This window comes from Rhyacophila brunnea, unplaced genomic scaffold, assembly GCF_057557595.1.
Source record: "Rhyacophila brunnea isolate RB1 unplaced genomic scaffold, BYU_Rbru_1.0 scaffold_17, whole genome shotgun sequence".
NCBI lineage: Eukaryota > Metazoa > Arthropoda > Insecta > Trichoptera > Rhyacophilidae > Rhyacophila > Rhyacophila brunnea.
This window is the reverse complement of record NW_028232827.1, coordinates 1692990-1706274: the sequence shown is the minus strand read 5'-3', so window position 1 is coordinate 1706274 and position 13285 is coordinate 1692990. Positions and strand designations below refer to the sequence as shown.

The following is a 13285-nucleotide window of genomic DNA, read 5'->3' as shown; positions in this document are numbered from 1 at the left end:
CTCCCAAGGTGCAGAACTAACCTGCCATTGGTGATGCCAATTGGGAGGGCAATAACTCTGTTCAACCAAATCGCTTCGGATGTTAATATATTCCACCTACGTGAGGATGAGTATCGGTGGGCGTTGTTTTATAAATTCTTAGAATAGGGTCTACCTAGTCCATTCGGTGTGCCTCCATACTTTATAATTTTTGTAAGTAAGTACCTTTTACTTTACTTTTCATACTGTTTTTTGTGATACTGCATTTTATTATATTTATTACTTCTTTACAATATTTTAATACTATTTCTTTCATTTTAAATGTCATGTTGTGAACGTCTTAAATTTATAATGTTCACCGTATCGTCGCTATAGGATTTGTTTCCCGAATATCCATTTTTGTCGAAATCGACATTTTAATGCAGTTCAATTTCTTTTATCGAACTCTACCGAAATCGTTTATAAAAACAATATATTTTTATCTAGGAACAGAGATATTTTTTTGAAAAACCCGAATATGCCATGTTAAGTTACAATTACTTCGTGTTGTTTTCCCAAATGTCCAACTATTCGTACCTGAATATCCAAGTTAATTTCGGTCGAAATAAATCTCTGGCTGAGTTTTTATTTCCCGAATATGACTTTTAGCCAATCAAACCGCGCTGACGCCGTGCATCTCGCTCCCACATTCACGCTGTCCAGCTCTAAAACAATCACGCCCACTTTCATATTTTTCGGCCTTCCGGAATGCTCTTTCAAATTTCGTCTTATTGATATTGTTTTTAAAGTTACTATTGTTTTAATAGTGAATTCATCAAATTTGAAGAGATCATTTATAGCTGATACATCACCAGTTCGCCCTAAACTTATAGTAAAGTTATGGAAGTAAGTATTTTAACCTAAATAACTGCATTTTGTTTTGATAAATGACACAAAATCCCAACGGTTATATGAATTCTACAGTGTGACCCGGCAACTACTATGACGTAAAAAATAATTATTATTAATTAAACATTGTTTGTCTTTATTTTACTTTTAATCTGGGTATTTCTATGAAAATAAAGGCGATGCTATTATTTATTTTTGAATGCGCTGATAGTTAATTTAATTTAATATGTATGTTAGTAACTATTTATTTGGTAAATATTATATACTTAGGATATTGGTACCTACCTAATATTAGCAGCCAATGGTAATTAATTTATAGATGCTAATATTTTGTATTGTCATTCCAATAGTTAATATATAATATTTATTTGGTGGCTTGTAATAAGTTTAATTGTTAATTATAGAAATATATAGATATAATAATATACAGATATATATACATAGATTTTTTTTTTTTTTTTGGGAAAAGTATTAATATAAAATTGTTAGCAAGTACGAGTAAGTACCATCATAAAATATTGGAGAAATCCGTGATGTCGGTTAGTAATTGAAGTAGTAGATACCTACTTTTATTTAATAAACCAAAACCGATCGCCGATAGTCGCTTGATTTTGAAGAATACTGATGAGCAGGTATTAAAAGGCCAATAGTTAAAGTTTGTCGCCATAAGTATGTCACCTCGTAGCATAGTGGATAATTTGTGGACTGGGTCGTAAACCCAGGAGACGCAGGGACGATTCCTGCCGGGTGTCTTACTTTTTTCAAAAAGATTTTTTCTTTTGGTTATAATATATTTTCTCAGAAGTGATTTTAAAAATTATGTATGTTCAATAATTAGAATGGTACATTCTTAAATCTTGTGAATTATTCGTTGAATAAAAAAAAAAGATTATTAAAAACTATTTTATTACTTATTACGAAAAAAACCGAAAAAAGCGAATGCCGCATGTTATTATTACCTACGAACTTGGGTTATTACGATCATTAGGTATTTAAATAGTAAAAGTAATCATTAACAATTATCGTTTAAATAAATATAACATTTGAGGTGCGTACTTTTTGACCACTCAGTAATCCGTGGGCCGTGCAGCAATACGCTACGGTCTTAAGTCCCGAACTTCCTTGTTTTGTCCCGAATATCCATTATTCTGAGAGAGCGTTAAAAATTTCCCGAATATCCACAACGAGTACTTGTAAATAAAACGCATTTTCTGTGCATTTACTGATTTATACCAGTATATTATTCTTGGAATTTATTCTTAGATAATGTTGCAATCATACAGTGTAGAAAAAATGATTGATACATCTACTGATATTTCATAATACGACAATGAAATTTGTTTTTCGTCTCCTGAAAAATTGACATTTGGTCTATTCGGGAAACAAATCCTATAGCGACGGTATGTAAAAAAAAATTTATTCAGTCAAACTTTAATAGGTATACGTCTAAATAGTAAACTAGTCATAAATATGCAAAAGAAGCAATAAGTCGCTTTAAATTTATTGTCTTTTTTACTTCGGATTTTCGTTTTTCACACGACAACCACTAGATGTTGCGAGTCAGGTGTTCGGGGCAGGAATGGTTTAGACATGGGTTGGGGGTCCCACACGGGCTTAAGTCTGGTAAAAAAGCACGCAACATAATAAATGATCGTTATTCGTTATCATTATGATAATTATTGCAAAGTTGCGTGGAGGATACTCTATTACAAAAATTGGCATTTTATTCAAAAATATTAATCATAATAATATGTAGGTATATTAAACATATATATTCATGCTATATCGCTATTTGCCAATTGTTTTTGAGTCAAAATTTTAAACGGACGTTAATAATTAGGCACAAAAGTTTTGAAAAAAAAAGAAATTTTGAGAAAATCAAACATTTTTCCCTATATGACATAATTATGAGAATGACAGTATAGTCTATGGCAACATAATAGCAACCTATGAGCAACACTGAAATAAAACATTCTCAATTTGACGTTCGTAAATTTGTGTTTGTGAGATTTTGGCCACTAAAAGTTTGGTCAAATTCACAAGAAAACATTAAATTTAAGATTGTTTCTACTATAAACCACTGTTACAATATTCACGAAGTCTTAGACCATGTCTCAAAATGCAGGTATGTTTCAAATACATTTAATTTACCTTATATTATCTTGCAAATGCCTACACACTAAAAAAATGTTGATTTATGAAATTATTTTAAAACGTTAAGTTGATGACAAATTTGAAATATGAACAAACATGTCTAGGAGTGCCCACCTGTCGCCACATTAATTACTAAATCAGCAGATTATTTTTATTGTAAATACCGCACTATTTGAGTTGTACACAATTTGATGTCAGTTGGGAAAATAGGTTTTGTTGCAAATGTTAGTAAGCAAAATCTGAATTATGGTTTGAATAATTTGTAATTTTCAAATAGAATCCTGACATTTTTAGAAACATATTTAAATTATTCAATTTTGTGATATTATAATGATTACACAAGCATGCGGGAAATACTTACTACCTTGCAATTTTTGTGGTTATTTTGATAAATTATGACTGCCAGAACTCTCTATCTTATTACTTTAATCATTTTGTAAGTTGTGTATATTCTCGGAGAAGCAAATTCACCCTATTTTAGGCATATAAGTATTTGTAAAACGTAAAATATCTCCATGAAACATTTTATTATTGTAAGGTTAGGTTTCAGCATTTTGTTTGACTGTCAAAATTCAAGGTGGTTTGTTTGGTGATATGAGCAGACTATTAAGCGTCAATTACATTGAGCTTTTTTATGAGCTGCTTATTGGCGAATTTAAAAGCGGGCGGTTCAGCTACTGCGACTTCATGATTACACACAAAACTTTCCATTCGCTGATAAGCCACAAGCCAGCGAGCGATTTTGACGGAACGTAGTTCGTTTTTTTACCGGGAGGTCGCTACGCTCCATAACAATGTTTCCATTAAACGTCAAAAATGTAAATTTCAAAATGAGTAGTTCGTTTTTCCACCACCATCGCTCTACTGCGCAGACGCAGTAAGCCCACACGCCGGCGTGTAGTGTGAAAAGTTGACCAGCTTTCAACTTTTCTAGGTGGAGTGCTTACAACCTGCTTATTAGCTTATTCGATGATTACACTGGGCGAATTTACAGGCAGATTATAAATTTGCCAATAATCAGCTCATAAAAAAGCTCAATGTAATTGACGCTATAGTCATCAAATACTAATATGCCACATACAGAGAGGGGGGGGGGTTCTTGGATCCGGACCCCCACCCACCAACGGCCCACATGAATGGAAAAACAAACTATATAAATCAGGGAACTCAGAAATAATGGGTACAATTAAGTATAACAATATTTTCACTTACCAAAAAATTCGTATTTTTCCAGATTCGTACGATGATGAACCACCTCTTGAGTCAGGAAATTCTCTCAAAAGATCTTACTCCAACAGAGGTTAGTTCATTTCCTGTTATCCTCACTCCATGACATAAAATATGATAAAAATACCGTACTCCACAATATCATCAACAAAATCTTCTAAAACATGTAAAACATTAACATTATTTTTTAGTGTTAAAATCAAAACGAATGCATTTGCTTCTGCCATCGATAGGTTGAATCGAATCGTGTTGATTATTGGTAAAAAAAACACGAAATTAATTATCCAATAGTTTATTTCTGACATATGTTAATTTAGATTTCTATGGTTAATGTTTAATTTGGTCCATTTTCAAGTTTTTTTTTATGATATGGAGTACTGTATATTTACCTTTTACTTAACCCACATAACTTAATCATGAGCAATGGGTCTATTCTATACACAAGGCGGCTATTGATGGTAGTTTATCATATTTATGTATGTATTTTAATTGTTACAAGAAGTTAGCCGTCAAAACTGTATATCTCGCTTTAAAAGTTAACACAGCCAAGAAAGAGGCTGTTACAGTCCCACAAACTTATCTGAAGAACAGACAAGAATGAAACTACTATGACACCATATGGACACCACATTGAATTACCACATTATTCCACTATCAGATTCTGTCCAGTTGTGAGTCGTGATTAGGTAGTTTTTGACTTTGACTCCCCCATCAATTCTTCAGATAATTTGTGGCACTGTAAAACATGTTCATTCAAAAAGTGATATTGATAGCCGCCTTGTGTATAGAATAGACCCACAGGACCGGTTGTGTCCACTTTAAAGGACATTCTTAATTGAAACTAAGAAAAAAAATATTTATAGCTACTTATTTACATTTAATGGGAGCACCTCAGTCACCTGCGCTTTGCAGATGATATTGTTATACTCTCACAAGACCCGAAAGACCTCCAAGGTAAGTCAAACGGTCGGTCTAAAGATAAATGTCTCAAAGACAAAAGTGATGAGGAACTGTTTTACGGACCCTGCGATTATCTGTATTTCTGGCACCCAACTCGAGCAAGTCAGCAGCTACGTCTATCTCGGACAGCAGGTGTCCATAGACGGAAGCATGCACGATGAAATTGCTCGAAGAACAAAGCTGGGATGGAGTGCTTTCGGACGTCTGAATATTATCTTCAAGAGTGACCTACCATTATGTCTTAAGCGTAGGGTGTTCAACCAATGTGTGCTACCCGTGCTCACGTATGGCTGCGAGACGTGGACCCTCAACACGAGAGATGTCCAAAGGCTAAGAGTCACACAGCGAGGCATGGAGAGGTGCATGTTGGGCATCACGCGAAAGGACCGTAAGAGGAACGAATGGGTTAGGAAGCAGACAAGAGTACGCGATGTAATAGACGTTGCCAAACAGCTGAAATGGAGATGGGCGGGGCACATTGCTCGCCGAAAGGACGGCCGCTGGACAAATGCCGTCATCCAGTGGTACCCAAGGGGTACGAAACGGCCACAGGGTCGCCCTAAAAGCCGCTGGATTGACGAACTGGTAAAGTTCGGCGGAAATACGTGGCAGCGAACGACACAGGACCGAGAGAGTTGGAGAAAGCTTGGGGAGGCCTTCATCCAGCAGTGGATTGACCCCGGCTGATGATGATGATTTACATAAATGCTTTATTATTTAAGAAGATTCTATGAAAAACCATTAAATGGTATATTCTAAGGGCCGTATGTATGAGATTCCCAAATTCTTTATAAGCTATTTAACCGATTTTCCATCGAATAGCTTATAAGACTGTTTGTGACGTGAGCGATCTGACGTCACGCGCCATTCAAAATGGCTACCTCAGCTGTCACTTTCAAATGTCATTTTAATTTTGCAATCATTGCAACAAACGTTTGGTTGAGGCCCTTGTTCGTTTTGTAGATTCTGTAAAACATTTGCGAACTCTAAAAACAGTTCCTAGTCGTGCTGTTTACAAAATACGTATAATTTTGATCCCTAGTCTATAATCTAGATAGTAGGTAACTGATAAAATGCCTCGTTCCTATTTTGCTTGCAAATTTCTCATGGAGACATAAGATGGACTTACGAAAGATTACGATAAAATATCTCCGCTAAACCACCGCAAAAATTTGTACCTACTGCTGTATCTGGCATTAAAATATACAAGTGGAAGCATTCTGCGTTCTTCAAAATAGGTACCTACCTACCTTGTTAATTATTGTAAGATAACTGTAATAAACAAGGCACAACTCTAAAATATACTGGAAACATCAATAGTGTCATACGGTGATTGGTATAAATGATAATATTATACAGAGATCTAAATCATTTGCATTTTCTGTCATTTATTATTATTCTGTTTTGACATTTCTCATAATAATTGAAGTCCCATTGAAGTGAAGTTAGTCATAATAATATTCAGTATTGCCACCAAATGTATTCAGTGTTGCCACCAAATGGAAAAGATTACTGGCAATACAACCTTTCGTACAGTAGAATAATTTTAAAATACATGTGATAAAATAGCTGATAAATTATTTAAAGTTCATAATAATTATTCATGTATAATTATTAAATTTATATGGTACCGTTCGCACACTTTCAGACACATTTACAATTTCAAAATTTTGAATTATTTATCGGGAATGAAATTTTATAATACGAACACCAGGACAAATGAGATCTCACATTCGTGACGTCACTTAACAGCTAATAACGTTTGTACTCATGCATACAAACGTGCAGTATATAGCCTATAAGGTTTTTGGGAATCTCATGCATACGACAGTAAGAGTAGTCTGTCTTAATCCAAAAACACAATTGAATAATTTACCTAGCCTCATAGAATGTTTTAATATAATATAGTTTGTATAAAACTCTACTGAAATAAGTTTTTGTTAAAATATGTTGCGAGTGTTGTCGACAGAAAAAATACAGAATTAACACTGTCCTATCAACAAAAACAAATAAGCTGAAATGAATATATTCATACCAAAGTAATAGCGCCTGTACAGGTGCATGGATTTACTTGCAGCAATAGAGTATATTTTAAACTATCGCGATAATAATTGTTTACATGTAAAAGTGCTGACTGTCTCGCCAATCTCTTCAACAGTAAGCGAGACGCGATGTTGTCATTTTATGGTACTATTTGACAGGTCGTGAAAATCGGTTAACCTCAATATGAGTGTGCGGTGTAGTTCGTTATTTTACCGGCAGGTTCGCCACTATCGTTCTATTGCGCAGGCGCAGATTTCGAACAAATCCAACTGTCGCGTAAAAATTCAGAAGCTTCTGAACGTTTTTTGATTCATGCATGCAATCTTGCAACTTGCATGATAATACATGTTTACACATACATTTTCTTGTTATGGCCGCGATAATATGTACTGTCAGCAGTAGATCCATGCACTTGTAAAGGGGGTATAATACATAATTATAAATTGTACACATATGGACATACGCAGATAGACCTGATATTTGTTCTAATATTTGTTATGTTTCTCGAACTTCGTCTTACGAGAGAAAAATAGTTCAATATTGTTGGCATCGTGGCTTCAGTGTTATAATAATTATTATGAAAGTGTAATTAATTTGTTGATTTGCAGAAAACCTATCGGACTCGTCGAAAGAAGAGGGCCATGCCATTCAGCCGTTTAAACGGAGCCGTCGAAATACCACTGGCACTGCCACCTCGTCACAATCGTCCAGTGGAAGTGGAGACAGTGGTGAGATATCATGACAACACAGATACTGACAATTCTATGTTAATCGTTCGCCGGATCTTATTTAAGCAAACGCAATCGTTTATATTTCAGATGATTCCACGTCTGAAACTGAAGATGTCCCACGACCGAGTATGTCAAATTCCATTGCCAATCAATTCAACGATGCGCCATCAACAAATATTTCAAATATTTCTACCTACGCCCAGAGAATTATGGTTAGTATTAAATATACATTCTACTATTCAAAACTATGTTCAGTAAAACCTTGTTTACCCATGGCCGAGCAAGCACGAGGATTTCACTTGCAGCATTTTTTTGTCTTGTACCAAGCACAAGATATTCACGCCCCTGAGAAGGCACGTTTTCGTTAATTTTTTGGGACGTCCATAGGCATCTATCGAAAAAATAGTGAATTAAATAAGTTTAAGAAGAAGATTTCTGCACCACATAAAACTTTGGTTAGCGAGGTTTCTTACCAAATAAATATATTACAGATTTTTTAAATGCATCACCATGAGAAAGTAGCGCTGCGTGAATTCGTACTGAATATATTTGTGAATTTTTTTGTTGTAAATTGTTGATCTAATATGTTTTAAAACAGCTTCCTATACTCTACAAATCAATGATTAGTGAAGTTTTTAACCAAATAATAATTTTAATAAATACTTGAAAACATCGCGGGAAGTTAGAAAAAAAATCAACAAAAGTTCTTATTTATTGATCTTTGAACCTCCCTATCTCCATTTTCATGTGTTTTATTATTTTTATGACTCTGAAATTATAATAGACCATCCTTTTTTTATATATGTTCCAAAAATCAATTGATTTCAAGTTATACATTTTGAGTTATTGATATTTGATTATTGGTCATTTTACTGTTCTATATATGTTACGCCGAATGTGCGAAATTGAATATTACATGAAATGGGCAAAATTTTGCCTAAATCATGAAAAATGCAAGCCCGTTGTCTTATTCATGAATTAGACAAAATATCTGGAGAGTGCGTGAAATCGGCAGTAATTTTTCTGCCTACTTCATGTCTTGGACAAATTAGATAGTAGCGCTACGGTGGTATTTTTTGCAACTAAACTAAATGTGTGAAATGCTCGTGGATTGGTCAAAATATACGTATATTATCTATGGTCGAAAGAGGTGGTATTTTTTGCAACTAATCAAACTAACCAAATTTGTGTCAAATGTCATTGATTATAATATAAAAATATACCAATCAATAACTAAAATGACGTTCATGTCCATTTACTATGCGCAAAAAAACTAGAACTATAATATGATAACGGATGAATTTTATTAAAAGGTATTTTCGCGATTTGATTCGTGCTTGTACATGCAATGGTCGATTGTATTGTTGACACTTGTTAGCTAACCTCAAAATGGACATTCAGTTGAATAATTCAGAATTTCAAAACCTAACCTAACCTAACCCAACCTAACCTAATAATATTATATTATGTCCAATTATAACTAATAAAATCACCCGTATTAAATTTACTTTTTCTGCTGTCATGTTGACAGTTTAAGAATTCCATGCCCTGGCGACTTCATGTACTCGGCAGAAAATTTACCTTATTCATGAATAAGGCAACAGGCTTGACTATTACATGAATTAGCCAAAATTTAGCCCATTTCATGTAGTAGTCGATTTCGCACATTTGGCGTAACATATACAAAAATAAACTTGGATTGAATGACCAATTTGTGTTTCGGAAAGTCGGACGCCAATGGGTTAATTCAAAATTGGTGGGACCGAAATATGAAAAAAATTCAAATAACAAAAAATATATGGTTGACTGTTATGATCCACCAATGCTTTTGTGTTGCATGGAGGGAGGTGTGGACGCTAAACCGAGTGATGTCAGAGAATTAAGCCTTCCTTCATCTGCTATAGTCCAAGCTGTTTGCTTATCAATAATTTTGTCATTCATTTCCAGATGAAAGGAGGTTATGTGGAAGGCAAAGGTCTGGGAAAGCACAGCCAAGGTATCGTGAAGCCTGTAGAAGCGTCCAGCCAGAGAGGACGAATGGGGTTAGGCTTTCAATCCATATCACAGGGGAGGAAGTACATAGGCCCCGATTGGAACCCTACCATGGAGAATGTGGTTGCCGAAGAAACTGTGGTATGCAATCGTCTATTTTATCCGCATCTTTCATTCCGTAGCTCTGCTGTATACATCCTATGTAATTGTCTGGGACCAAAAAGGTTAACTTTCTTAATTGATTTGAATATAGGTATTTTAATGTTTCCTAAGTGGTTTGTTCAGTCAGCAGGTTATTTGTAGAATTTAATTCATCGTGCTTATAAAACTATTGATTGTGCTTTTGTTTGCAGTTTTGGATGGACGAGTCGCCCAGTGATCAACTGGACCGAGATACCCTGGAGTCGTGGATGGTGCTGGAACCCAAAAAACTGACAATCCAGGATGAAGTATACTTCTGCGACGCTGAAATACTTCAAGATATACTCAGTTTGAAGGTAACTATCTACTGTTTAAATTCTATCATTATCTTTGGGTGAATGTATGGCGGCAGTGTGTTGCGACGGTATATTATCATTGAATTACATACCAGTGGCAAAGGGTGGAGGTAGGCTGTGGAGATCCGACAAAATAGTGTACACTTTGTCAGTCATGTTATTTTTTTTCATTGAATTAAAAGTACAAATTAGTTTTTAAAATGCAAGTAACCCTTGCCTAAAGCAAACCATAATAGTTTAGGTATGCTATGGGCGATCTGACAAAGAGAGTACATACTTTTTCAGCCATGCTTATTTGTTTTCGTTGAATTAAGAATATATAGGATGGTTTTTATTTATAACAATAACAATACTTTGGGGCCACGTTGTACGCCAGTTTTTGTTTATTTCTAACTAAGAAACACTTTGGGCCCACGTTGGTAGATACACACGAATATTTATTTATAAAGTAAATGTACGTCATGTTTGTTGGCATTATTTGAGATAAATGCAATTTTTCCATATCGAGTAAATAATACTAAAATCTATCAAGTATCTACATATCACTGTCTATTCTTAGACGGGCTTGGATCCCATGACCGCCGACCAGCTGAAGAAAGCCCGCAGTCAATGCAACCCTTTTGAGAAAATCGCCGGAGTGTTCTTCATCAACCGAGCTGCGCTGAAGATGGCCAACATGGACGCTGTGTTCGATTACATGTTCACTGAGCCCAAGAACGAACACGGCAACAAGATGGTGGGGCCCAATGACCTCTTGTACTTTGCAGACGTGTGCGCTGGCCCCGGTGGATTCACTGAATACGTTTTGTGGAGGAAAAAATGGCGTGCAAAAGGTACATAAAGGAAACATATCGACACCCCCTCTATGACATGACTGATCATGAACTCGCAAACAGAGTAATGATTTTAATTAATCCTTTTATTTATTCAAACGAATAATTTATATGATTTTAGAATGTCTTTTGTAGAATGAATCCGGACGCACCTCAAAATCATTCCGATTGTAAAAAATTATAAAAATGGTACCTGAATCCATTAAATTTTGCTACTGAGCTATACCCACCTTAGTCATCTGCACCCTTCCTAATTACGACGAAATTGTCTATTAGTCATGCGACTTAAGCGTCATTAAAATTTCATTAATATTAGATACCGGCTTTTTGTGGTTTGAATCAAGTAACCAATAATAAGTACTCGCCTTGATTCTTAGCCGGATAGGCATAGGCGTAAGGCTAGATGGGGCTGTATATAACTGCAGTCCGTACATGCAGGCTTGTGTCATATCGGATAGCGGCCACATTACATTGGGACAGGTTGGGAAAAGCGGGGCAAAAAACCCAATACCAAAATAAAAAGAGATCAAGGGTTAACCATAAAAGATAAAGTGCCTCTTGAGTGAACTGCATCAAGCTACCGAGCGCCAGAGATCCAATGCCACAGCGTATTTTTACCAAAAGCACTATCCTTCTCTCCGATTTTTGTATGCGGTGTGTTTTGATGATAGTAATAATAATAATGTCGATGTCAATTACCGCAACCCGAACCCACACAGCAAAGGAAGCAGATAACAATACTGATCTACAGACGATCCGAGGAGGAGTGCAAAACTATGAACCCTTCTACTACCCTTTTGCGTAATTCTTAGAGCCGTTTCACACCAGATACTGCATATATACAAAGAATGGGTGCGTTCAAACGGAGCCACTATTGTCTCGCATTCATTTTTGTGTAAATGCAGTGTCTCGTGTGAAACAGCTTTTAGGGATCGCAAAACCATTAGGCATTTCTTTAAATTTGCCAAAAAAACTTACAAAATCACTACAAAACTACAGATAAAGAGAATAAAGGCCATAGCAGCACATTTTTCAATAGAGAAATAATCGTAATTAGGTCAAAGACATTTTGGTTTTAATGCTTCTCTATGTGTAAGACCCAGAAGATCTCCAAATTTTGGAGTTGTTCATTGATTTACAGGTAAATCAAAAATTGGATGTAAATAACTAAACTCTTTTTGTAGGCTTTGGATTTACACTGAAGAAATCAAACGACTTCAACCTGACGGAGATGCGCGCCGCATCGACTAGCACCTTCTGTCCGTACTACGGAGTAAAAAAAGATGGCGACATATTCGACCCGGACAATTTGAGTTCTTTGAAGAAATTCATTTTGAAATTCACCGATGGCTACGGGGTACATTTCTTAATGGGAGACGGGGTAATACAATATTTAATATACCTACTACTGTTTCTAGGCTATTTGGTAAAACTACAAATGTCGTCTTAGTTTTATAAACCATTTGACAGCATTTATTTCATTATACATTTTGTAATATAAGGAAGTCTTCAGTATATTTTAAATTGTTCAAAAGCAGTCTGAAATTCATTTAGAATATGTATAGTATAACAAAACATCAAAATGGAGTCATTTTGTTTATGCTGCTATCTTTCAGTATTAATCATTTATTATGCTGACAAAAATTTGATTCACAAAATCACAGAGCTAGTCATATAGGGTAGGGTGGTACAAGAGCGCGCAGTTTTGGGTTTCAGAATTTGTGCAAATAAAACTATACATTTTAGGAAAACAAAAATAAGTTTATTTCAACTCTTGGTTATCTATCTGTTACAAGAAAAAATATGAATCGTCTAACTCTCACCTATTACAACACATAATAAAAAAAGTAAAAAAACTTAATGTGCGCACTCGTGTGCACCCTGCAGCCCAAGAGTGCGCAGGAGGGTGTACACCAGTGTGCAGACACTATATGATGGGATAATCAGAGGCAAAGATAAAATCTCCAGATCCCAAATAACC

At 35.2% G+C, this 13285-nt stretch overlaps 1 protein-coding gene across 1 annotated transcript in view; it reads left to right on the top strand.

The window, feature by feature from the left end:
* Positions 1–2825: 2825 nt before the first annotated feature.
* Positions 2826–13285, top strand: part of Cmtr1 (Cap methyltransferase 1) — a 32244-nt gene continuing 21784 nt past the window's right edge. Inside the window, exons 1-8 of the mRNA XM_085944450.1 lie at positions 2826–2992; positions 4256–4321; positions 7860–7979; positions 8070–8194; positions 9930–10115; positions 10328–10471; positions 11031–11304; positions 12489–12685. Coding sequence (XP_085800576.1) covers positions 2977–2992; positions 4256–4321; positions 7860–7979; positions 8070–8194; positions 9930–10115; positions 10328–10471; positions 11031–11304; positions 12489–12685 — 1128 coding nt within the window. The 5' untranslated portion in view covers positions 2826–2976. The remainder of the gene's footprint in view (positions 2993–4255; positions 4322–7859; positions 7980–8069; positions 8195–9929; positions 10116–10327; positions 10472–11030; positions 11305–12488; positions 12686–13285) is intronic.